This window comes from Peromyscus maniculatus, chromosome 2, assembly GCF_049852395.1.
Source record: "Peromyscus maniculatus bairdii isolate BWxNUB_F1_BW_parent chromosome 2, HU_Pman_BW_mat_3.1, whole genome shotgun sequence".
NCBI classification, from domain to species: domain Eukaryota; kingdom Metazoa; phylum Chordata; class Mammalia; order Rodentia; family Cricetidae; genus Peromyscus; species Peromyscus maniculatus.
In genome coordinates, this window is record NC_134853.1 from 107,763,617 (window position 1) to 107,790,878 (window position 27,262).

General features: G+C 43.7%; 1 protein-coding gene across 1 annotated transcript in view; it reads left to right on the forward strand.

The window, feature by feature from the left end:
- The first annotated feature begins 9,676 nt into the window (after positions 1–9,676).
- Positions 9,677–27,262, forward strand: part of Acer2 (alkaline ceramidase 2) — a 44,232-nt gene continuing 26,646 nt past the window's right edge. Inside the window, exons 1-3 of the mRNA XM_006975972.4 lie at positions 9,677–9,948; positions 23,217–23,331; positions 23,878–24,019. Of these exons, the coding sequence (XP_006976034.1) occupies positions 9,841–9,948; positions 23,217–23,331; positions 23,878–24,019 (365 nt within the window). The 5' untranslated portion in view covers positions 9,677–9,840. The remainder of the gene's footprint in view (positions 9,949–23,216; positions 23,332–23,877; positions 24,020–27,262) is intronic.

The window sequence follows — 27,262 nt, forward strand, 5'->3', positions numbered from 1 at the left end:
CCGTGGGCGTGCTGGCTCGCTTGCACGCTGGCCCTCCAGATCCTGGTCTCGTGGCTCTCTATCAGTGAGTCGTATTTAGATCAAAGGTGCCATGAGCAAACTCACCATAAGACTGAGCCGGGCTTTGTTCCTGTTGCCACCCACTCCTCACACCTGAAAACTGTTCACAAGATAACCAGAATCGAGTATGAAACCATTGAATAGTTGCTAAAGCACCACAGCATTAATGGAACTCAATCTCAAAATCGATTACCTGACAATAGCTTCTGATATCAAATTAGTTCGTTCTAGTTACTGGAAAGAAATGTAATCAAGAACTTTACTAGTGGTCAGCAGACCAGCACTGGTGTCACAGGAGGAGGAGTAGTCTCTGACTTTAGTGCTCTCTGCCACCCATCTACATACAGCTGGTGGCTCACACTGTGTGTCTGTAACAAGAAGGTGTTAAGGAGGTGGAAGGAGGAAAATGCTGGGCTGGGAGATTGATGATTTCAAGTTGCAACACTTCAGGATCTCTACCTTCCTAAAGGGCGGTTTGGCCTTTTCCCCTGAACACAGCAAGCCTTTCCCCTATATGCAATGAGTCACAAGGACTCTCTGGAGGACAGCTTGACATATAGGAGGGGGTGTGCCTAGCATGCTTCGGGCCCTGGCTTCTATCCCCAGCACACAGAGACAAAAAACAGTGAAAGGAGTTTGGTGGGGGAAGGATGAAAAAATGTCCTATGCATCCCAAGAGTTGAAAATAGAGTCTGGTGATATGAACTCAAATGAAGAAGCACTTTGTGTAAGCTGCATCGTCTGTTAGTACCTACATCCTTCTGCCCCATATTTCTCTAAGCAGCAACCTCTAGAACAGTGTTTCTCAACCTTCCTAATGCTGTGACCCTTTAATACCGTTCCTCATGTTGTGGTGACCCCAACTATAAACTTATTTTTGTTGCTACTTCATAACTATAATTTTGCTACTGTTGTGAATGTAATGTAAGTATCTGATATACAGGCTATCTGAAGTGGGATCCTCCAAGGGGTCAAAACCCACAGGTGGAGAACCTCTGCTCTAGATCCATTGTGCACACATTTCACAGAGTTATTGCTCTTGGGCTGAGCATGGCGGCTCATGCCTTTCATTCCAGCACTGCAGGCAGATCTCCATGAGCTCAAGGCCCGCCAGACCTTGTTTCAAAAAAGAAAAAAAAGTCTTGCTCTAGTTTAAGAAATACAAAAATATCATTCATTCTTTGAGAATTTCTTCAGACTTCACTCTCTTGTGAAGACTCCCAGGCACATGTGAAATTAACAAAACTTTATGCTTTTGTCTTGTCAACAAGCCAAATTTTGTGTTGATTGAGATCCTAAATCTAGCAGAAGACCGTACATAAGAACTAAGCGGGTGAAAGAGCTTGCTTCCTCTCACAGTAGAGGACTTGGATCTTAACCCTGGATTATTTGTTTCTGATGATATGTGCTCCAGTGGTGGGCTGGAGAGGTGGCTCCATGGTTAAGAGCATTAGCTGCTCTTCCAGAGGACCCGGGGTCAATTCCTAGCAACCATATGGTGGCCCATAACCATCTATAATTTCAGTTCCAGGGGGCCTGAAGCCCTCTTCTGGTCTCCATGGTCACTGCACACATGTAATGGACAGATACCCATACACAGAAAAAAAAAATAGAGTGCTGTGGGATGTCTTTCTGTACACTGTGAATATACATTGCTTTCATTGGTTGATAAAGTTGTTTGGCCAATGGTGAGGCAGAATAAGGTTAGGGGGTACTTTGAAGACAGATATGAAGATATCTTAAAGGGAGAAATTAGTTAAGAGACTTTTTTCCCACATTAACAAATGGGAAACATTTTTACAATGGAGGAAATTTGGTCTCTGTTTGACAACACATTAGGCAGTCTGAAAATGGAACAATTAAATGAGAGGATAATTAAGGTTGATGGGATGAATATAACATCAATTATGAATATTATTTGTTTGATAACTTTTATTTTAGCATTAAAAAGGTTGGTCCTGAGTTAGGCTCACCTTTAAATTCTCCTGTCTGGGTCTGGATTTCTCTATGATTAATATTAACAGGTTTTTCTAAAGCTTTTATCTTGGCACTTAAATTAACCAACCTTTTTAATGAATTATAGAGAAAATCAGATCCAGACAGAAGAATTTAAAGGTGAAATTATTTCAGAATTGAATTATATGGTTACAGAAAGACAGCCTGTTTTCAAACAACCAAACTTAATATATCTGGTAACCTTGCAGGTAATACCTGCTCAAGGGCATGTACAAGCTAATTAGACTCCAGTGGAAATGTTAGATATAAAGAAGCTATAGTATCATATGGCATGCATTCTCCATTTGTAAAGCAAATATTAAACTCGTGGTCAATTTATAATAGAATTATCCCTCAGGACTGGAAAGAATTAATTACAGCTGTCCCTAGAGGCTGGAGCACAATTACAATAGAGAATTTGGTTTAAAGAGAAAGCTAAAACAATAGAGCAACAATGAAGGACTAGAGGTGTGGAAATTTCCCAGGATCAGCTTCTTGGAGAAGGCAATTATGCTAATATACAAAGACAATGTTTCTATGATAACCAAACCTTAATTTTATGTGGCATGGCAGCCATTAATGTGTGGGACAAAATTGAGGAAGCAGGGAAGAAAACTGAATCGTTTATGAAAGTTATGCAAGGCCCAAAAGAATCCTTTACAGATTTCATACAAAGGCTGTCTTCAGCAGTAAATAGAATAATACCAGATTCAGAAGCTAGACAGATAATAATTGAATCTTTGGCTTTTGAGAACACAAATGCAGCATACAAAAGAATAATCAGGTTGTCAAAAGCCAGATCAGCACCCTTGGAGGATTGGATGAGGGACACAATTAATATTGAGTCTTGTGACCATGATATGTGGATAGGAGAGGTGATATCAAAAGCTTTGAGGAAAAATAATGTCAATGTTTTAATTGCGATAAACAAGGTCATTTGAAAAGGTACTATAAACAGGGAATTTCTAGAAACAATGTTTCTTCAAGGAACAATGGCAACAGAAAGCTCCTCCCTTCTGGATAATGCAGAAGGAGTGGTAAAGGTAAACATTGGACCAAGGAATGTAGATCAGCAAGGGACAGACAAGGTAATCCTTTGCCCCTGCCATCAGGAAACACTCAGAGGGGCCTCATGCAGGCCCCCACAGCAAATTCAGTTCAGACTTTTACTGCCATCATAGAAGAAACCCCTTCTCAGAGCAATTAAATAACCAAATGCCTATTGGAATAAATCAGGCTGCTAGGGGTGATAGAACAGCTGTAGCAGAGAGAACAGGAAATTCAGGAGAAACCATAAAGTAAATTTTTTGGCAAAGTTCTATAAATGAACAAAGACCAAAATTAAAAGTATGAATAAATGATGTTCATTTGGAAGGTTTGTTAGACATAGGTGTGAATGTTACAATAATTGCACCAGAATTTTGGCATCCAAATTGGCCTCTTCAGGAGGTAAATGTTCAGCTATTACTGATTGGAACATTATCTCAAGTGAAACAGTGCAAGATAGCTCAAATGTATATGGCCAGAAGGACAAAGAGGAAAATTAAAGTCATATGTGGCTAATATAGCTATGAATTTGTGGGGCCATGATCTATTACAACAATGGAATACTCAGATTAACATTCCTCCAACCTCAAAGCAAACCATAAACTAACACATGTTTCTGAGAGAAATATTAAGAGGTATTATTATAAAGAACAGTCACCAGCCATCCAAATTGTACAAGAACAGGGCACAACTGCTGATCTTTCAAAGACACCAACAGCTCTATCTTTAAAACGGTTAACAGCAATGGCCTTTTACAACAGAGAAACTGCAGGCCTTGAAAGAGCTGGTACAAGAGCAGTTAAATGCTTGTCATATTGAAGAATTAACCAGCCCTTGGAATTCTCCTGTATTTGTTATTAAAAAGAAATCTGGTAAGTGGAGAATGGTAACAGACCTAAGAGCAATTAACAAAGTAATTCAGCCAATGGGCTCTTTACAATCTGGAATTCTTTGCCCACTTCATTACCGAAAGGCTGGCCTCTTATAGTTATTGATTTAAAAGATTTTCTTCGTAATACCCTTATAAGAAAAAGACAGAGAAAGATTTGCCTTCACGGTGCCTACTTATAATAATTCTCAGCTAGCTAAGAGATATCAATGGAGGGTTCTACCACAGGGAATGTTAACCAGCCCAACCCTGTGCCAATATTTTATATGACAGCCATTAGAAGTAAATAATTAATTTTTAAAATTTTTAATTAATTAATAATAATTAATAATTAAATAAACAATTTCCTAAATCCATAATTTATCATTACATGGATGATATTTTACTAGCTGATTCAAATACAGATACTTTAGAAAGGAAGTTTGAAGAAGTAAAGAAAAATTTGCCTTGTTGGGGGTTACAAATTGCTCCTGAAAAGATACAAAGAGCAGATTCTATTAATTATTTAGGATATAAAATAAGTCTACAAAAAAATTAGACCCCAAAAGGTGAAAATTAGGAGAGATCGATTATGGACTCTTAATGACTTTCAAAGATTATTCAGAAATATTTTCCAGCTACAAACTGTTGTTGGGGTAAAAACATGATGAACTAAGTAATTTGTTCAAAACCTTAGAAGGTGACAAGGACTTAAATAGTCCAAGAGAATTATCAGCTGAAGCTAAGAATTGGCCTTGGTAGAAAAGAAAGTACAGGAAGGACACATGGATCATGTGGATCCAAAGCTAGATTGAATTTTAGTTTTTACCCTCTAAGCATTCTCCTACAGGAATTTTAATGAAGAGTAAAGATATTATATTGGAATGGATATTTCTACCAAATAAACAGAGTAAAAAATTAAACACTTATATGGAAAAGATCTCTGACTTGATTTTAAAAGGAAAATTGAGACTTCATCAATTAGTAGGAATAGACCCAGCAGAAATTGTCATACCTTTAACTAAGGATGAAATTGACAAATTATGGGCAGAAAGTGAACCTTGGCAAAGAGCTTGCAGTAATTTTTTGGGAGAGATTAACAGCCAATATTCCAAAAGTGATAGAATTCAACTTATAAAGAGAGCTGATTGGATTCTGCCTTGAATTGTTTAGAAAGCACCCATATCTGGAGTTTGTATATTTTATACATATGCCAACAAACAAGGGAAAGCAGGCTACCAGTCAGAAAATTTAAATAAAGTGGTTATAATTATATAATTCTGTTCAAGAATTGGAATTGTATGCTATTCTGTTGGTATTAATGGATTTTTCTGAAACTCAACATAGTTACTGACTCTCAGTATGCTGAAAGGATGGCCTTACATATTGAGACTGCAGAATTTATCCCTGATGAGTTAGAATTAACTTCACCGTTTATTCAGTTACAAGATATAATCGGGAATAGGAAGCATCCTTTTTACATAACTCACATCCAGTCCCATACAGGTCTGCCAGGCCCTCTAGCATGAAGTAATGACAAGATTGATAAAGTATCGATAGGAAATGTACTGGAGGCCTCAGAATTTCATAAAAAAACATCATGTCAATAGTAAAGGTTTAAAAAACGGATTTTTCCATAACCTGGCAACAAGCCAAGGAAATTATAAGGAAATGTCCTAATTGTTCTTTTTACAATCAGATTCCACTACCAGCAGGATGTAACCCAAGGGGTACTTAGAGGAATAAAATCTGGCAGATGGATGTGTTTCACTTTGCAGAATTTGGAAAATTGAAATATGTACACCACACTATTGATACTTATTTAGGAATTCAATGCGCAACTGCTTTGGGTTCTGAAAAAGCTGATTCTGTAGTCATGCATTTGCTAGAAGTTATGGCCATCATGGGTATACCTGCACAAATTAAAAATGACAATGCTCCAGCATATGTTTCTGTTAAAATGAAACAGTTTTTTGCTTATTACAATATAAAGCATATTACAGGTATACCACATAATCCTACAGCCCAAGCAGTCATAGAAAGATCAAATCAAACTCTAAAGGATATGCTAAGCAAACAGAAAGGGGGTAACACCCCTCGCCCCCCCCCAGAAATAGATTACATGATGCTCTATTTACTTTGAATTTTCTCAGTGCTAATGAGAAAGGAACAACAGCTGCAGAAAGACATTGGATAATAGAAAAACTACAGAATTAAATCAGCCTATATACTTTAAAGATGTGCTGACCTCAGAATGGAAACCAGGATATGTGTTACATTGGGGATGAGGTTTTGCCTTTGTTTCTACAGAAGATAAGCTGTGGATACCATCAAAATTGATAAAGGTTCGATTTGAACAAGAGAGACCTCTTAATTAGAAGAGGTGATGGTTCATCAAACAGCATGACCATCCAATTTAACCTAATTTATACCACTAACACATGCTTTTCACTTAATCAGATATAACTTGCCAAAAGGGAACCTCCCCAAGTTAGGCTTGGAGAAGGGTTTTTGTTTTAGTCTTTCAGGAGAATGAAGAACACTGGACAAATGAAACATCTGAAGAAAAAGGACAAATCATCTAGAAAAAATGTCCCAAGAAAAGGAGTAAATTGGTCTATTGGTATATTACATATAAAATTTCATAAGTCTTCCTAAATATTTGTTTCTGCTCTTCTCTACAAACATTTAACACAAATGGTCTTTTTGTAGTCCCAGTTCAATTAAAAATTAAAGCTGACTTTGGAGTTGGAGAATCACTCTCTCCTTCTCTAAACCCAAGCATGTCTGTTAAAAGAAAAATGCAAAATCTCTGTATCATGTTGGAAAAAAGCCATCTGATATGGGACAGAAGAAAACCAAAATTAAGGGACTATTGCCACTATTCTCAATTCTTTCGTTCTATTTTGATTCTTTAAACTTTTCTTTCTTTCTTTCTTTTTTTTTTCAAGACAGGGTTTCTCTGTGTAGCTTTGTGCCTTTCCTGGAACTTGCTTTGGAGACCAGGTTGGCCTCAAACTCATAGAAATCTGCCTGCCTCTGCCTCCGAGTGCTGGGATTAAAGGCATGTGTCACCACCGCCGGCAGGAAGTCGCTCTCTTTGGAAGCTGTGGAGTGGATGGGGTGAGGTTAGCTCATGGTGTGTCCTATTCCTCTGATCTTTCTCTAAGGCTTTCACCCCTATATTTGGCTTTGTGTTTTTATTGATTAAGACTGTTTAGAAATTCATCTACAGGATGTCTTCCTGTATGCTGTGAATATGTGTTGCTTTCATTGGTTGATAAATAAAGCTGTTTGGCCAATGGCGAGGCAGAATAAGGTAAGGGGGTACATTCAAACTGAAGATGGAGATGAAGAAAGATGTAGTCAGGGCAGATGCTGAGAGCTACCCAAGAAGCAAGATGTGAAAGAACCGGTAAGCCACAGGCCATGTGGCAATACATAGATGAATAGAAATGGGTTAATTTAGGCCTGGGCGGTGGTGGCGCATGCCTTTAATCCCAGCTCTCGGGAGGCAGAGGCAGGCGGATCTCTGTGAGTTCAAGGCTTGCCTGGGCTACCAAGTGAGTTCCAGGAAAGGCACAAAGCTACACAGAGAAACCCTGTCTCAAAAAAACCAAAAAAAAAAAAAAAAAAAAAAGAAGAAAAGAAAAAAAGAAAAGAAATGGGTTAATTTAAATATAAGAGCTAGCTGGGTGGTTGTGGTGCTCACCTTTAATCCCAGCACTTGGGAGGCAGAGGCAGGTGATCTCTATGAGTTCGAGACCAGTCTGGTCTACAGAGCGAGATCCAGGACAGGCACCAAAACTCAGAGAAACCCTGTCTCGAAAAAAAACAAAAATAAACAAAAAACCAAATAAATGTAAGAGCCAGCTAGTAATAAGTCTGAGCCATTGGCCAAGCATTTATAATTAATATAAGCCGCTGAGTGAGTTAAATACTCACTCGGTATTTAAAGTGACTGTGGGACCAGGCAGGACAGAGAAAAGCCTCCGATTACAGTAAATAATGCTACAGCATTAACAGGAAACATTTTGACTTTGTGGACCACAACTTGAGAAAAACTGGCACATATAATAACTGTGTTTTATATTATTTGAATGAATGAATGTGGATAGTCTTTGGGGGATTACAAGCATGTGCTACCACACCCAGCTCATTTTCACCTAAGCTATTGGGAGGAGTAAAATATGATCACATGAGAAAGTAGATCTGTTGCTGGACGGCTGGTGTTTGGTACTTGACAGGGAGTCATTAACAGTGCATTTTTTCTTCTGTGGCTCTGGCCTGCTCACTCTTGCTAGCTCATGACTGACCCTAGAGGAAGGCTGTAGAGTATGTTCTCTTCCTTGAGTTCCAGGAGACAGTGGGCCTGGCTCTGGAAAGGGAAGAAGGTGGGATAATGAAGACACAAGGAATGATTTGGTCCCTAGGAAATAAAGCTGGATTTCCTAGTGGAGACCCAAAGCTTCTGCCATGGAGATGGAAATGGCTGTGTGGGGATCTGTGGAAGACAGACGTGGATGCACTGCTTACAGGTGCTGCAGTCAGGAGAGAAGGCAGGCCCATCTGAGCATGGAAATGACAACCAGTGTAGTTTGCTGCCCAGGGTGTTCTCTGCCACCGTCCTCACCTGGAACTTCCCAAGAAGAAGGTAGCCCCGAGTTGCCACTGAAAAGAATAACATGGGTTTCTGCCGGGCGGTGGTGGTACACGCCTTTAATCCCAGCACTCGGGAGGCAGAGGCAGGCGGATCTCTGTGAGTTCAAGGCCAGCCTGGTCTACAAAGTGAGTTCCAGGAAAGGCGCAAAACTACAGAGAAACTTTGTCTCGAAAAACAAAACAAAACAAAACAAAATCTTAGGAACTAGCTGGCTTGTATTTAGAAACTACAGAATAATTACAGACGAAAAGCCATTATGAGTAGATCGAAGGTTATCCGGCCTGAACTTGATTAACACTGGCAGAAAGGGGGTTGTTAATAGAACTCACTGCGTGGGATGCCCGCCCGGGACACCTAATGGGAGACATATGGACACTCCCCCAGGAGTGCCCGGCACATATTACTACGTGTACTATAGTACTATGTGTGTATTATGTCGTGAACTTGTGTGTTCTTAGCTGCTATACTACATCCTCTGTGGGTTGGGTTGGCTGAAGGCTTTCCCCAATAGTGACTAAAGAAGGACAGAGACACAGTACCGCAGAAACACTCCCCTGGGGAGTGGGTAGCCCAGGCTCCTTGGAAGTGACCGGAGAACCTGTTGCTACAGCCTGGAGGATATTTCTGCCCCACCACCAGCAGCAAGTCGCCGTCTGGTAGAGCTGTCCCTTCTTCAAGAGGAACAAGAGCCTTCCGTAGGCGTGAGAGCCGGCGTCCCAAGCGCAGTGAAGCACATTGCTGCGAACTCCCAAGGAGTCCAAAGGGGTCCGGATGTTCTTGCGTTTCTCCATATTTTACATTTTTACCGCGCGCTCGAGGAGGGTGGTGGTGGATTCTGGTGTTCTTTACACAACCGGGACGCAGGTGGACAAGAGCGACTCTAAAGGCCTTTGCCGCCAAGCACAGAGCTGGAGAGCCGGTGGCTGCAGCCCCCACTTCCACCCCCTCCCTTTCGGGGCTTTCGGCCTGTCAGGTCCCGCCCCGAGTGGGCGTGGCCGTCATGCTCCGGGACTCCCGGGGGCGGGGCCGGGGCGGGTCGGCAGCGGGGGGTGGCGGGCGGGAGCAGCCCGGTTGGGGAGGCCCGCGGGGAGGCGCCTCATCCGGAGGCTGTCCCGCACCGCATAAAGCGGCAGACGCACAGGGTGCCCCGCAGCCGCTCGGGCCGGTCGCCGCTGCGGAGAAGCTGCTCCGATGCTCCAGAGCGGCCATGGGCGTCCCGCACTGGTGGGACCATCTGCGGGCTGGCAGCTCGGAGGTGGATTGGTGCGAGGACAACTACACCATCGTGCCTGCCATCGCCGAGTTCTACAACACGGTGCGGGACGCAGGAGCGGGAGGGCAGGCGGGCGGGCTGGCGGAGGGAGGGAGCTGTCCCCGAGCCTGGAAGCAGGCAGTGGGTGACCGTGGATGTCCGAGGCAGGAGTCACTCCACGCCCCCTTCTCCCCGCGCTGCTTCCAGCTCTATTTCTGCACCCCTCTCCGGTCCCTATCCAGGGCATCTGGGCTCCTCCAGCTCTTCCTGTCATTTTCTTCTGATGGCTCTATTGTCTTGTTTGGCTCCCGTGGTCCTGGAGCCAGGGATCGGGTCCGCGTCAACCCATTCTTCCAGTTTGGGTCAGTTGGGGGTGTGAACCCACAGGGGCAGGTCCCTTTCTCCCTGCTTAGGATCTTTGTGGCGTGACCTGGATCTCATTGTGCGCTTTTGCCCTGAGTACCTGCTTTGGACGCACTGGGAGAGTGGAGTCCGGGCACGTCCGGGGAGTGGGCCCACTCCCACAAGTCGGCATGCCCTTTCCATTAAACTATGACAATACTGATGGAATTATTTCTGCCCAGAATTAAGTTAATTACTTTGAGTTCTTTTTCTTGTTGCTTTTAGAGTCCAGTTTTGAGCCAGCTCCTGGGGGTGACAGTGAAATTTGAAAGTGATAACTTGTGGGTTTTCTGGACTTGCCTAGGTCCCTGGATATGGACAAGCGGAAATTTCAGAAACCTAGGCTTTTGGTCTTTGTGGGAGGGAAGGGTCGTCCCCAGAAGAGGAAATGTCCCTGCTTTTTCCCTGTGCCCGTCGCTCAGGATTCTGGTACCCAATGTGACTTTGCATGATCATTTTTCTGGCTTATCTTTTTTTGCTGTTCAGACACAGAAAACAGGAACTCCTGGTTTGAGTCATTGTGAGTATGAGATTGTTATTTAGGATTTTTCCCCTCGGCTCTTGGATTTCTGGAAAGAATGTCCTCAGCAAGAATCGGGCATTATTGCCTGGATAGATCTCTGGTCTCTTTTATTCCCGCATCGCTCCCGTCCTTTACTTTTGATCCCCTCCCCCACCCCGTTTTTGTTTGTATTGCTCTTTTATTCCCATGGCTATTGAGGGAGCTGTCATGCCCACATGTTGGTATGTCTGGGGCTACAACCCAGAATTCTCCACCTTGCCTCACCTCAGTGCTAAAATACATTGTCCTCCCCATCAGCATCCCGACTTCTTCTTCTTTTTTTTTTTTAAGTTTTAGGTTTTTTTTTTTTTTCCCAAGACAAGGTTTCTCTGTGTAGCTTTGCTCTTTTCCTGGAACTCACTTTGTAGTCCAGGCTAGTCCTTGAACTCACAGAGATCCGCCTGCCTCTGCCTCCCGAGTGCTGGGATTAAAGGTGTGTGCCACCACTGCCTGGCCCTGACTTCTTCTTATATGGCCAGGTTAGTTGCTCAAGGAAACCAGACTTTTGAAATTCAGAGACATAGGAAAAGATCTAGTTAGTGGAAGTGGCCACACTTTTCTTAGTACACAACCTGGTGAAGCATGCTGCTCTCAGGTACACACAGGCATCCACAGAAGGGCCGGAGCAGGGCAAGGTACTTTCAATGAGGAGAAACACCAGTGGTACCAAGTGGAAAATTGCTGAGAAATACTAAAGGTTTCACCAGAGTTGAAGGAATGACAGACTGGTGTGGGGTTCTTGAACACCCACCATGGCAGTTTCCTGTGGAGTGTGAGGCCTGTGGAGAGAGTCAGCCCTGTCATTAGGTCCCTCAAAGCTCTTGCCTAGCTGCTTTTGCCAGCCTTGAAAAACCCCCAGCCCTAGGGGAGGGGGAGACAGTGACCTACCTTGCCTCCTCTTCGCTTCCCTCTCCTCTGCCCCCTCCGCTTGGCTTTTCCCTGTCTGACAAGGGTCTTCCTGTGTAGCCCAGACTGGAACTCAACTCGATGTCCTCCCAGCCCAGCTTCTCAAGTAGCCTGTGCACCGGCTGCTTTTTTCTTTTCAGCCTAACCTCCCGGGAGCTTAGACAGTGAGGACCAAGCTCTGTTTCAGTTTCTACCTGACAAACTTTTTCTTTGGGATTAATAAACCACCGTATTTTCTCCGGAATATATGTGGAAGGTTGCAGAGAAATAGCTGGTCAGCTGGTTGTTATGTGAAAGCCCAAATAACATTTCTGTTTCACCATGGCTCTGCCCGTGTGCTGATGCTATCACAGGCCTTTCCTGAACCTACCTTTCTCATGCATGGAGAATACCAATGAATTGTTGATGATAAACATCTCCTAAGGTCCCCATGATAAGACAGCAGGCTTCATTATTCATTTGTTCATTTGTGGTTTTTTTTGTTTTTTAATTTGAGCTTTTGATGTTTTGCCTGCACGTATGTCTGGGTGAGGTTGTCGGGTCCCCAGGAACTGGAGTTACAGATAGCTAGGAGCCGCCATGTGGGTGTCAGGAATTGAACCCAGGTCTTCTGGAAGGTCAGCCAATGCTCTTAACCAGTGAGCCATCTCTCCAGCTCCTGTTTGTTTGTTCTGAGACAGGGTCTCACCATGTAGCTCTGGCCGGCCTGGGTCTCACTGTGTAGACCAAACTGGTTTCAAATTCACAGAGATCCGCCTGCCTCTGCCTCCAGAGTGCTAAAATGAAAGGCCTGCACCACCTTGCTTATCTCTTTTGTTTTAAGACAGGGTCTCCCTACGTAGTCCAGGCTGGACTTGAACTCACTGTGTAGCCCATACTATGTAGCCTATATTGTTCTTAAATGCACCAAGATTCTCTTGCCTCTGGCTCTAGAATGCCGGGATTTCAGGTGTGTGCGACCATGCCTAGCTTAATTATATCTATTTTGTACAAAACTGGTCATTAGTACCAATTTTGAGAAAAAGTTAAAGGAATTGAGGAAAATGAAAAGAATTGGCAATTAAAGCAGGAGACAACTGGGAGAGGGATCTAGAACCATCTTAGAGAGTCTTAATGGGTGACTAATATGACCAGTTACAACTGGCTACACTTAGCTGTTCGCTGTGTGTTGTGGCTCCATTGGGTACTCTCCACCATCACTGCAGGCATCGTGTGCAATGTGTTCTTTAGATAAAGAGGAAAATCAGGGCCCATTTAGTTTATATCACTTGAAGTCAGGAAATGGAATCAAAACTTAGCCCTTTTGACTCCGCCAAGAGTTCTCTTGTAAATGTAAGTGCTTATGAAAGTATATAATATTTGTGTGCTTAGCATAGTATATATATGTGTATTGTTTAATCAGTGCTTAACTTAAAATACCTATGTTATGTTGCAGAATATTCCTTCACACTGTGTGAAGATGTGTCACTGTGATTAGTTTAATAAAGAGTTGAGTGGCCAATAGCTAGGCAGGAAGAGGTTAGGTGAGACTTCTGGAGACAGAGAGGTCTTGGGGAAGAAGAAAGGCAGAGTTGCCAGCCAGATGCAGAGGAATCAGGACATGCAGAAGGAGAGGTAAAAGCCACATAGCAGCATGTAGACTAATAGGAATGGGTTAATTTAAGTTATAAGAGCTAGTTAGAGCCGGGCGGTGGTGGCGCACGCCTTTAATCCCAGCACTCGGGAGGCAGAGCCAGGTGGATCTCTGTGAGTTCGAGGTCAGCCTGGGCTACCAAGTGAGTTCCGGGACAGGCACCAAAACTACACAGAGAAACCCTGTCTCAAATAAACAAACAAACAAACAAAAAAAGAGCTAGTTAGAAACAAGCCTAAGCTAAGGCCAAACTTTCATAAGTAATAAGAAGTCCCTCCATGTCATTATGGGAGCTGGCTGGTGGGGCAGAGAAAGATTCAATGCAGTACAATTTGGAAGAAGTTTCCTGGTGTAACACAATCCCGTGTGCACAAGGAGGCATGATTACTTAGAACTTCTTCTCAACATCCATGCCACTTCTTCCGGGAGGTGGGTCCTGTAGATGGGCTATATCTTGAGGGTCTAGGGGAGGATCTGGTGTGGTCTTGGTCATATAGATAGCACAGAGGTCATCTGGGTTATTAGCCACCTCGGGTCCTGGTTGTGGGAGCCTCTGGCCATACAGATAGCACAGGGTTCACCTTGGCTACTGGCCACCTCCATTCCTAGCCTTCTGGGTGGAAAACAGGTTAAACATCTCTTCCGCAGAAGACACAACCCTGTATGTTTAACATTCCTGTTCCCCCTAGTGCTTATCTGTTAGTGCAAGGACCTTTGTGCTCCCAACCGTCACTCTGGCTGTACAGAACTGCCTTCCTCTTCCCATGCTCCCTGTAACAGATTGGCCAAGGTTCACTTAGTCACTTAACTCCTTTTTGATGAACATATAGAGACGTTTCTGGATGCTTTATTGCTTTCATTTTGGCTTTTGAAGAGAGGTGCAGAGGAAGTCCACATAAACACATCTGGATATACTTTTTTTCTTTTTTTCATCACGGGGCGGGGGTGTCAAACCTGAGGCTTTGTGCATGGTAGACAAGCATTCAACCTCTGAGCTATATATCTGGCCCACATAGATGTGTTTTACTGGTATTATTTCTCACTGGAGAATTGATGTGTTGAGAATATTCATTGGGTTTTTGCTTTTGTCTTTATTTTGAGATACAGTTTTACCAGTCAGTAGTCCTAACTGGTCTGGAACCTGCTAATGTAAAACAAACTGACCTAAAACTTCCAGTGATCCTCTTGCCTCAGCCTGTGAAATACCAGGATTGCAGGCATGTGACACCTGTCCCAATTAAAATGTTATTTATTTATTTATGTTTTGTTTTTTGTTTTTTTTTTGAGACAAGGTTTCTCTGTGTAGCTTTGGAGTCTGTCCTGGAACTCACAGAGATCCACCTGCCTCTGCCTCCCAAGTGCTGGGATTAAAGGTGTGCGCCATCACCGCCCGGCTATTTATTTATTTTTAAACAAGATCTTATGTAGCTCAGGTTCAGTTAAAACTCCCTATGTAGCCAAGGATGGCATTACTTTCCTGCTTGTCTTGCCTCTATTCCCCAAGTGCTGGAATTACAGCAGTAGTCATACCTGGCTTGAAACCGTGCACTGTAAATGCTGATCATTATTTCCAAAAGGCCCGCCCGAGAGAGTACACAGCTTCCTCCCACCGTTTGCCGCCACCCTTTCATCACCCGTCCTTGGCTTCCAGTAAATACCAGCTTTTCTTCTAAGGATTCATCATTTAAGCCAGTGTGGTAGCACGTGCCTTCAATCCTAGCACTAGGGCAGAGGCAGGCAGGTCTCGGAGAGATCCAGGCCAACATAGTCTAAGTAGCAAGCTGCAGGCTGGCCAGGGGTTCACTGTTTCAAAAAACAAACAAACAAAAACCCCCACTTTTTCCCTTTCCTTGTTCACCTAGGATACTGTTGTTTGTTTGTTTGTTTCTACATACAATCCTTACTGGGTTGAATGGTGTGGGTTTGTTTGGTTTGGTTTTTAAGACCGAGTCTGATGTTATAGCCTAATGTAGCTTAGAACTCACTCTGTAACCCAGGCTGACCTTGAGCTCACGGAAACCCTGCCTCAACATCGCAATGCTAGGCTTCCAGATGTGAGGCAACATGTCTGGCTCCTTTGGCGGCTCCTGTTACATAGGCTGTTTTGGAGAAAAGTGGAGTCGGCTTTGTGACCACTGGGACTGGCCTTTGAAGGCTCTGTTGCTGACCAGTGGTTTGGGAAACAGAAATAAACAGGTACAGGGGTGGGCGTGGTGGGGGGACAGTGAAAGATTTGCATAAAATCGGCCCGTGGCCTCGTACCTCCTCCTCTGTGCCCAGCTAGCACAACGAGGAAAGCTAAGCTCGCTTTACGCGTCCACGTCGGGGTCCTCTTCTCTGCTGGACAGACTCTGCCTGGCTGGTAGCCTGCCTAAGCATATACCGCCATGTGCCTGTCACACGAACCAGATCTGGAAAGAGTCACTGGGCATTGGGGTTCATAGCAGTGGCACGTGCAAGCTGCTGAGATATTGTTAGCACACCGACCGCATCAGGGTGTGCATAGGGTGGCCTGGAGGAGGGTTGCAGATGGGCGTCTGAGCAGGGTGACCAAACTTATCCTGTACGTATTTTGCTTGCAATTTTTAATTAATTTTAAAAGCATTTCTAGCCGGGCGGTGGTGGCACATGCCTTTTATCCCAGCACTCGGGAGGCAGAGCCAGGCGGATCTCTGTGAGTTCGAGGCCAGCCTGGGCTACCAAGTGAGTTCCAGGAAAGGCGCAAAACTACACAGAGAAACCCTGTCTCGGAAAACCAAAAAAAAAAAAAAAAAAAAAAAAAAAAAAAAAAAAAAAAAAAAAAAAAAAGCATTTCTATTTACTTATTTTAATTTCTTTACATTTTATTTTATGTGTATGAATGTTTGCTTTCTATGTATGTATGTGCTCCATGTATGTGGAGTAAGCATGGAGGCCAGAAGAGGGCATCAGATCCCCCTGGAACTGGCGTTACCGAGGGTTGTGAGCTGCTGTGTGGTACTGGGAACGCACCCTAGTCCTTTTCGAGAGCAGCCAGCACTCCTGCTCTGCTATATTTCACCCCTACTTATTTAGGAGTGCGTGCGTGCGTGCGTGCGTGCGTGCGTAGTTGCGTACATGTGGGAGTCAGTTCTCTCCTTCTACCATTTGGGCTTAGGGATAGATTAGAACTCAGGTCCTTGGGTGTGGCAGCAACTATCTCTGCTGCCCAATTTTCTTGATTTTTACAACTGGAAGTCCTGTGCTCTGGAAGACCTCCCGAGTTCCTGGCAAACCAAAACATTCGGCCGCCCACAGGCAGGGGTGGGACAGTGCAGTGGAGGACTAGGAATCTGCAAGAAATTGGGAGGCACAGACAATACACTTAGCCAGGAAGGTAGTCCTAGGCTGCTCTTGAACCTATGCTCAGCAGGCTTCCTGTCCGTGCCTTTGTCTGGACTCTCCACTTCTAGGGGAAAGGCTCACTCCAATTTGTCAGAGCAAGAGTACAGTGTGTTCATGAGATGGCTTTGGAACAAATGCTGGATAGGAATCCACAGAATAAGGAACTCGTAAAGGAAACAATGGATTTTGAAGTTGTCGTTTTCCTTAGTTAAAAAACAAAAACAAGGCCAGGTGGTGGTGGCACACGCCTTTAATCCCAGCACTCAGAAGGCAGACCTCTGTGAGTTCAAGGCCAGCCTGGTCTACAGAGTGAGTTCCAGGACAGCCAGGACTGTTTCACAGAGAAACCCTGTCTCGAAAAAAACAAAAAACAAAACAACAAAACAAAACCCCAAAACTGTCTGGAGAGAGGGAACAAACCAGTTCTTCAAGGGATAATTCAGCAGTGAACTTAAGGCAATCTCCCTTTAGCTTAACTATCATTTGTACATCTTTAGAGACCCTCGGCGTTTTCTGGATGAGAGCTTGTTTCTCAGGAGAGATGGAGCCACAGAGTCTGTCTCTAGCTATAACTCGTTTGTCTTTCCGTATTTATTTTGGTATTCCTTCCTCTTTTTGTTTTGAGAACGGCCGCTCTCTAATTTAGGCTTTTCCTTTCCATATAGTGATGTCTTTAAAAGGAAGAGTGGTGGCCAGCAAGCCTTGGTAGACAGGCTGTTGAGAAGTTTAAAAAAAAAATGTGATTTTTAGTGTTAGTAGGGAGCATATATCAGAAGGGTGCTTATATGTGAACTGAAAAATAACGTGGAATGGCGGGAAATGCCTGTGGTCCCAGCATTTGAAAGACTGAAGCAGCAGATTGGAATGGCTTGAGGCCAGCCTAGGCTGCACTCTGAGACCCTTCTCAAAAGCCTAAAACATAAAACAAAATAAATAATAAACAATAATATTGAAGTATCATAATTTTACTGCAGGCGCAGTAAACGAACTCATGCCTTCGTAAATAGCATACGAACACATTTATGCGCGACAAGGGTGTCCCTTACTTGTGGTAATATGAATCTATACAGCCACAGAATGGACAGCTTGCCAGTCATAGTTCCACTTGGCTGAAGCAAGAGATATGGATAGGCCTTCAAGGGACAATGACACAGTGGAGTAAAAGTCAAGATGCGTGATAGAGCAGCGTGTGTTGGGCACACCGGTAATTGCAGTGCTTGGTAGGAAGAGACAGGAGATCAGGAGTTTAAGGTCATCCTTGGCTACCTAGGGACTACAAGGCCAGCCTGAGCTACCTGAGATCCTACCACACACAAGCCAACACATCCCCAAGTGCACTGTATTTCCCAGCATTGTAAAGGAGACTCTAAATTGGCGTCCTTTCCCTTGGGGGAAAAAAAAGGCAAACCAAACAAAACAAGACAACAAGAAAAAGCCCTCTGGCTATCTGCAGCACTGATCAGCAATGAGCTAAATCCATGTTCACTAAGGTGAAAAGTTTCACACAATGACAGCGTTGCCGTATGAGACATGTCTGCTTTCCTTCACATAAATTCAAGGAAATGGATTGATGGTTTGCATCCAGAACAGGATTTATTTCTGGGGAGAAGGGTAGAAAGGAGTTTTTAATTCTTAAGATGTTTCTTAGAGGGCGTGCTTGTCCATGAACAGGAGGGAAAACGATTCAGCTGCCATTCAGTTTTTCTGTTCCTTCTCTCCCTCTGCTCCCCTTCACCATCTCCCATTTCATCTACTTTTCCCCTACTGTATGAAACTCAAGTTTAAATCACATGATGGGGCATGTGAGCACAGTGTGATGGCCTTCACTCAACTTAGGAAAAAGTTAAGATGTGAATGGCCCAGTTGGAGGTGAAACCTGGGATTGGCAGTGGGAGGAGCCTTCTGGGTCTTTATATCCCCCTTTAAGCAAGGGATGGCCTTGTAAGTGCCCCTGGGTCTTTAAAAAAATATGTATATGAATGCTCTACCTGCATGTGTGCCTTCATGTCGGAAGAGGGCATCAGATCCCACTACAGATGGTTGTGAGTCACCGCATGGTTCCTGGGAATTGAACTTAAGACCTCTGGAAGAACGGTCAGTGCTCAGAAACACTGAGTCATCTCTCTAGCCTACCCCTGGGTCTTTAAATGGCTTCACTAGAAGTGAGAAGCGGTGCTCATAGATAGCATCAGCAGGAATTTGTGTGTATGCAGCAGGTAAGGTAAACCCCATTCTGCCTGCCTTAGTCTTCTTTATTTCCCCCAGGCCTTGGGGATTGAACCCAGGGCCTCATGCATGCTAGGCTAGTACTGTATCACTGAGCTATAGCCCTAGCCCTGACTTCTTTTTAAACATCATTTTTGGGATGTTACCAGTGTGGTTTCTGAGGTCTGGGGGAGAGCCCCTCTGCCTAGCTGTCTTCATCCGAGTTCGGGTGCCCATACGGTTCCTGTGAGCCTCCCTCACTTTCTGGATTAGCCAACAGGGGTGGTCACATCTGTCTTTTGAAAACCCCCTTGTCTTTGTTTTTGAGTTTTCATCTTTACTTACTGCGCTGTCTAGTTGTGGGTTTTTGTCAACTTGAAAAAAGCTGGAGTCGTTTGGGAGGTGGGACTCTCAGTTGAGAAAATGTCTTCATGAGACTGGCCTGTAGGCAAATCTGTAGGGCATTTGCTTCATTACTGATTGATGGAGAAGGCCCAGCCCATTGTGGGTGGGGCCACCCCTTGGGCTGGTGGTCCTGGGTGGTCTAAGAAAACAGGTAATGGGTGAGCGAGGCAGTAAGCAGTATGTAGAGATCAGAGGACAACTGAAGGAGTTGGTTCTCCCCTTCCTCCTGGTGGGTCCCAGGAACTGAACTCTCATCATCGGGTTTAGTGGCAAGTGCATCTTGCCAGCCTTGCTCTTTGGATTTTTAAATTTTGAGACAGGGTCTCACTAAGTTGCCCAGACTGGCTTTTAATTCAAGCTGTAGCTTAGGAAGGCCTTGACCTTGGGATCCTCCTGCCTCACCTCCAGAGTAGCTGAGATTACAGGCATGAGCAACCAGGTCTGGTTCTTTCTACTTTTTAAAGGTTTATTTTTGCCGGGCAGTGGTGGCTGTCTTAGTTAAGGTTTTTATTGCTGTGAAGAGATACCGTGACTATGGCAACTCTTAAAAAGAAAAAATTTAATTGGGGTGGCTCCCTTATAATTTTAGAGGTTCAGTTCATTATCTCATGATGGGGAGCATGGCTGCATGCAGGCAGATGTGGTGCTGGAGTAGCTGATGGTCCTACATCTTGCAGGCAACAGGAAGTCGACTGTCACACTGGGTGTATCCTGAGCATAGGAAACCTCAATGCCCACCCCTACAGTGACACACTTCCTCCAGCAAGGCCATACCCACTCCAACAAAGCCACACCTCCTAACAGTGCCACTCCCTATGAGATTATGGGGGCCAATTAAATTCAAATTACCACAGTGGTGCACACCTTTCATCCCAGCATTTGGGAGACAGAGGCAGGTGGATCTTTGTGAGTTCAAGCCCAGCCTGATCTACAAAGCAAGTTCCAGGACAGCCAAGGCTATTACACAGAGAAACCCTGCCTCAAAAAACATACAAACAAAGATATTTATTTTATTACTAGTTTTTGAAGATTTACTTGTTCTGTATCATGTGTGTGACTGTTTTGTTTCTGTGTGTACACCACATACATGTCTAGTGTTTGAGGAGGCCAGAAAACAGTGTTGGATTGTCTGGAACTGGAGTTATAGATGGTTGTGAACTGTCACGTGACTTTGGGGAACTGAACTTGGATCCTCTGTAAAAGAAGCAAGTGCTCTTACCCACTGCGCCATCTCTCTGGCCTTCTTTTTTTTTAAGTGTGTGTGTGTGTGTGTGTGTGTGTGTGTGAGAGAGAGAGAGAGAGAGAGAGAGAGAGAGAGAGAGAGAGAGAGAGAGAGAGAGAGAGAGAGAGAGAGAACAGTGCCTTCTGAGGTCATGAGGCATGGTGTTCCCTAGAGCTGGAGTTATAGGTGGCTGTAAGAGCCACCTGATGAGGGTGCTGTGAACCCTGGTCTCTGCAGGAGCAACATGTGTTCCATGTGCTCTTAACTACCGAGTCACTTGTTTTGTTTTTTAAAGCCTTTTTTTTTTTCTCTGCATGCCTCCCACCTCACCTCCAGGGCTAAAGCCCATTTAGACTTAGATGTTATCTTTATATTCTGCATGCACAGGCCTGGACCAAGAGCTTCTCATTCAGCAACTGGAGATGATACTTAGGAGGTTGAATGTCAGGCTGGAGAGATGGCTCAGCAATTGAGAGCACTGGCTGCTCTTCCAGAGAACCTGGTTCAGTTCCCAGCACCCACGTGACAGCTGACAACTATGTAGCTCCAGTTCCAGGGGATCCAATACCCTCACACAGACATGTGTTCAGACAAAACACCAATACACATGAAATAAAAATACATTTTAAAAAGAGAGAGAGAAAGAAAGCTGAATGTCCCTACCATTGCATACCTTCTAGAATGTCCTTACTTTAAAAATGAACAATAGGGTATAATGTACAGTTTTGGCGAGGACTAGAACCCTTGTACACTGTTGGTGAGATTGTAAAACAAAGTGAAAAGCCTGCTATTGAATGGAGAATTGTCAAGTCACCAGTGCCAAATCTGGTCCTGCTCCTATAAGAAATATCTTAAAGCTAGTTGTTTATAATATCAGAAGGTTCTCACAGTTCTGAAGGCTGTAGACACAAGACAGAGGAGCCAGCCAATTGTTTTCTGGTGAGAGCATTGTCTCTCAGCTACGGCCTCCTGCCCTTTTCTTTCTGTCTCCCCATCCTCCAGCTCCCCTTCTTCCTCCTTTTTTTTTGGGGGGGGGGGCGTCGGGGTAGTGGTGATGATGGTGGTGGTGATGGTGGTGATTCTGTTGAAGCCAGGGCCTCACAAATGCCAGACAGACATCTTACTAACAGATCTAGTCCCAGCTCTTAAAACTTAAGAGTGAGGTTGTAGAACTGTACTTTACAGTATGTTTTTTGAGTATAAGAGATGTGACTATCCCAAACTGAGACTTGCTATATGTGCGAAATTTACGCTGAGTTTAAAAGTCTTGGTATGAATCAAAGAATGTACAATATCTTACCAATATTTTTACTAATATTTTTCTTTTATTGTTTTTTATTAAGATTTATTTATTTTTATTTTATATGTGTGGGTGTTTTTGCCTGCTTGTCTGTCTGTGCACCATATGCTTGCATTGCTTGTGGAGGCCAGGAGAGGGCATCGGATCCCCTGGAACTGAGTGAAGATTGTGAACTATCACATGGGTTCTGGGAATCCAACCCAGGTCGTCTGGAAGAGCGGCCTGTGCTCTTAATTGCTAAGCCATCTCTCCAGCCCCTGGTTTGTTTATTTATTTACTTATCGTTTGCATAAATTCAACTAATCAAATTCATAGTCCTCCAGTCTCAGCTCCCCAAGAAGTTGGGATATGGGTTCAAGCTACCTTGCTAGACTAATGATATTTTAATAGTGGTTGCATATTATTCAGACAATAATATGTATACTATATTACATTAGGTAAAACATCATTAATTTTTAAAACAGTTGAGTGCTTTCTGGAGACATAATAGGTTTAAGTAAAAATAAAATTTGCAAGTTAAAAGACATTTTTCTTTCTCTCTTTCCTTCTCTCTTTCTTTCCTTCCTTCCTTCCTTCCTTCCTTCCTTCCTTCCTTCCTTCCTTCCTTCCTTCCTTCTCTCCTTCCCTCCCTCCCTCCCTCCCTCCCTCCCTCCCTCCCTTCCTTCCTTTCTTTCTTTGGAATACAGGTGGGGGCCAAGGTGGGAGGTGGTGTGGTGGGGTGCAGAGTTTCATGTTGCCCAGGCTCATTATGTGGCTGACTGTCCTTGAACTCCGGATCTTCCTGCCTCAGACTGAGTGCTGCACCACCATGCCCAGCCAAGCAATCATATTTTAGAGCTGGGAAGAAGCATACAAACTTGATTTTCTTCTAAGAAGAGGTTTTGATTACTATGCCAAAACAGCGCAACTAAGAGTCACTATAGAGAGAGTGCTTTCCTCCTGCAGAAAGCAAGAGTTATTGGCTCTTTGAATCAGGCGAGGAGTTTGGGAACTTTTCACAGATCAAGTGTTCATGTGCTTCTCCCTCCCGATGCTGTGTATTGACCCCAGGGTTTGATGCTAGGCTGAGGCTCTGCCACTGAGCTACACCTCTAGCCTGATGGTGCTGCTCACAGTGGCTCCTATGATCAAAAGAGACAACAAGGAACCCCCTACATGGGCTTTAAGATGCTCTGTGCTTTACCCTCACTGTGGTGTCTTCAATTTTAAAAAGTGTAGAACTTAAACAAGATGCATGGCCACATTCACCCCGGCTTGCAAAGGACATACTTGGAACAAGCGTTCTTTATGCTCTTACTTAATACTCATCTTTTCATGTTGCCCTCCCTTCCAGATCAGCAACGTCTTGTTTTTCATTTTACCGCCCATCTGCATGTGCCTGTTCCGCCAATATGCGACGTGTTTCAACAGCGGCATCTACTTAATATGGACTCTCCTAGTTGTAGTGGGTAAGTGGAGTCATGTGGGAACGGGGACTGAAAGGGAGGAAGTGGGACCCTGAACGTTTCCTGTCCCCTTTGAACATAATGTTTTGTAAACCAAAGTCACTCTGACGTCTTAGCTGTTGTTCCCCTGATGCCAAAAGGACTCTTGAGTGCCGACTTGATAACAGATCTGCCTCTAACTCTCACAGACCGGCACTCAGAGTCTGTGGGCAGCCACTGGTGGTGTGCCAGCGTGGTTTTCTGAGGACCTCTGAAACAATTGAAATCTGATGAGATTGTGGTTCCAAAGGACTTAAAGAAAAATATTTAGACGTTTGTTCCCTCATTGTTCTGTGAAATACTTGTGTGATTTCCATTTCCTCTCCGGCAGTTTGGGAATTCTTAACAGGGAGATAGTGTTGACTTTTATTTACTGCCTGTTATTGTGAAGGTTCAGAGGATGGAGCCTGAGTGTGCTTAGAATTCTTACTGTTGTGATGTGCTGATGTCTGAAGCGGTGGGCCTGTGTGAGTCTGCTCCCCATTCTTTTTTGATTGTGATTGTTTCTAGGAATCGGATCTGTCTACTTCCATGCAACTCTCAGTTTCCTGGGTCAGATGCTCGATGAACTTGCCATCCTTTGGGTTCTGATGTGTGCTCTGGCCATGTGGTTTCCCCGGAGGTATTTACCAAAGATCTTTCGGAATGACAGGTAAGCTTGTGCTAAAAACTTTTGCTACCTGTGGTTGCCAATGTAGCACACTCATCAAGTTAGCAGTATAACACACTCATCAATTTAGCAATGTAACAAATTCATCAAGTTAGCAGTGTAACACACTTATCAAGTTAGCAGTGTAACACACTTATCAAGTTAGCAGTGTAACACACTTATCAAGTTAGCAGTGTAACACACTCATGAAGCAAATTACTGCATGAGTGAGCTCAGCTAGCTTCCTTATTGTCCTCCCAGTTTAATGATCTGACAGTACAGTTGACTGTCTGATAAAAGGAGAGAAAATGAGCTTACAGATAAAAGGAGAAAAGTTGGGGGAAGAACTTATATTATGGTATGGGCAAAAAGTCAGAGATCTGATTTGTGTGATATGAGCAAGAGCGAAAACACTTTCAATGGAAGAGAAATTTTTGGAAGGTATTTCAAAGTCCTTTGGTTTCTTGCTAGAATATGTCCTCAAGTGCAGACCAATCCATCAGTTTCATACACATGAAGGAGGGTTTGTGCTGATGGTTTTGTTCTTGGAGGTACAGAGCTAGTTATAGGTTGTATCATATTACATATTGGGTTTTTTTCTTCTTATAATGCATACAGATACACACTACTGTACACTCTGTGTGTGTGTGTGTGAGAGACAGAGAGAGAGAGACAGAGAGAGAGAGAGAGACAGACAGACAGAGACAGACAGACAGACAGACAGACAGACTTAGGTGTAGACGGAAATTTCTCTGGTCCTGCCTTGCCTAGCAGTCTGGACAAATCTCTCCCACCCGTGGTTCCACAGCCGCTTATAAAATCATTACTCAGAGGCTTATATTAATTACAGATTGTATGGCCTATGGCTTCAGCTTTTGTTAGCTAGCTCTTTCATCTTAAATTAACCCATTCCTATTAATCTATATGTTGTCACGTGGTCATGGCGTTACCAATCTGCTGGCGTCTTGTTGCTCCTTTCCTGGCAGGCTGGTATCTCTCTCCTCTCTACCCTTCTTCTCTCTATAATTCTGCTTGGATTTCCTGCCTGGCTGTAAGCTTTCTTGCCATAGGCCAAAACAGCTTTATTTATTTTCCAATGGGAGCTGCACATATTCACAGCATTCAGAAAGACATCCCACAGCACTCAAGACCAGAAACCCAGAACTTCTGCAAGGGATGCATTTCAATTTCAACATCCATTGTGTTAGGATTATATGGATATTGAGCAAGTCTTTTTGAACACTATTTTATACTATGTATTTCTCTCAACACTAAGATATAGCAGTAAACAGAGCATCAGTTTTTTCCTCTAATGCACTTCCCCTGAAGTTGGGATGATTGCAAATCAACACACAAGTGGTAGTGTGATGAGTGCTGTGTTGCGAGATGGAGCTGGTGGCTGTGCCAGCGACATCCATCCCGGTTGATTTCCAGTTTGACCAGAGGAAGCCCAACTGAGAAGCTGCCTGAGTGTGTTCTCATGTGAAGGCACAGGGTAAACCAGCCTACTGAAGATGAGAAATGCACCCAAACACATCAAACATGCATTTCTCTATAGGATATCCTATTTTGTCAGAATATAGACAGAATATAGATAAAGGGTTTAAAATTTTGGTGTCAGTGAAGCAAGCTATGCCTGTCTAGGGAAGAATTATACCAGGACAATAAAACAATTCGTGATCATTTTTCTGGCATGTTGGAGAGAGGCAGGAGCTATGCAGTTCTTAAAGATTAAGATTTCAGGAGCTGGAGTGACGACTCAGTGGTTAAGAGCACAGACTACTCTTGCCGAGGACTCAAGTTCAGTTCCCACCACCCATGTCAGGCGGTTCACAGTTGTTTGTAACTCAAGCTCCAGGGGTATTCGACATCTCTGGCCTCTGTGTGCACATGCCCACACACATAATCAATGATAAAATAAATAGAGAAAGAAAAACTTAAGACTGTTTTTTAAAGACTGAGTGGGAGGAATATTCATGGAAAATATTGGCTGCAGTATTTTCTTGTGTAATATCCTATTTTAGAATCAATCAAGTAGATTACATACATACATACATATTTATATACATGCATAAAACAAACATATTTATTATTTTAAACATTTTTAAAGATAAAAAAGAAGAAAAAAATTGAAGATGTATTTATTTTATTTTATGTATATGGATGTTTTGTCTATGTGTATGTCTGTTGTTTGTTTTTGAGACAGGGTCTCATGCAGTCCTGGCTAGACTAGAACTTATTAGGTAGCTGAGCTGAGCCTTGAACTCCTAATCTTCCTGCCTCTACAATGAGGTAGAGAGAAAATATTCCTTATGAATTAATCTTTATCCTTTGAAGTAAGACTTCAATAGTACTATTTCTGAGTATCATCTAGAATTAGAAGTACCCTCAAGAAAGTTATTTTTCAAAAAAAAAAAATGAGCAAGTTGGTAGACCTTTATCTTGCCTTCTAATCAGCAGAGAAAGCATGCTCTAAGACCTCCCATTCCTTCTTTCTTTCCTGCTTTCTTTCCATCTCCGCCTGTCTGTTATTGGGAATTGAACTCAGGTCTTTGTACACACTCTGTCACTGAACTACATTCTCAGCCCTAGAAAGTGTGTTTTACAATGTGCTCAGCAGCCAGGAGTGATGGCCATGCCTTTAATCACAGCACCTGAGAGGCAGAGGCAGGCAAATCTCTGAATTTGAGGCCATCCTGGTCTACAAAGTGAGTTCCAGGACAGCCAGGGTTACACAGAAACCCTGTCTCAAAAAATCAAAAACAACCAAACAAAATAAAACAAAACAACAAAAAACAATGTGCCCACATTGCTGTGGTGTCCCCGGGGTCTCCTGTAAATCTTGATCGGTCTCAGAGGAAGCCCTGAGGGTGGGGACCAAGAGCATGAGACAATGTCACCTGCAGTTCCGCAGGTGAGGATATCCCCTCCTGGGGTGCCCATCGGTCACCTCAGGTGTTGCACTCTGCAAGGCCTAGGGATTGACAGAATTGGAGCAACAAGGCAATGAAGAAATGAAAGACACACAGACAGAAGAGCTGGGGATCCAGTAGCTCATGGCCTCTGATGGAGATGTACCAATAGTGGCTGCAATGTGGAAATTCAGTGCCTTTCTTTATACATCTAACTAGATGAGGTGAGGTTAGTGTATACAGCTGAAGCAGGGCTAGTGTATACAGCTGAGGCAGGGGGCAGGTTTAGTTCATCTTGGCAGGAGGTCTCTGTACAGGAGCATTCTCTGCCTGT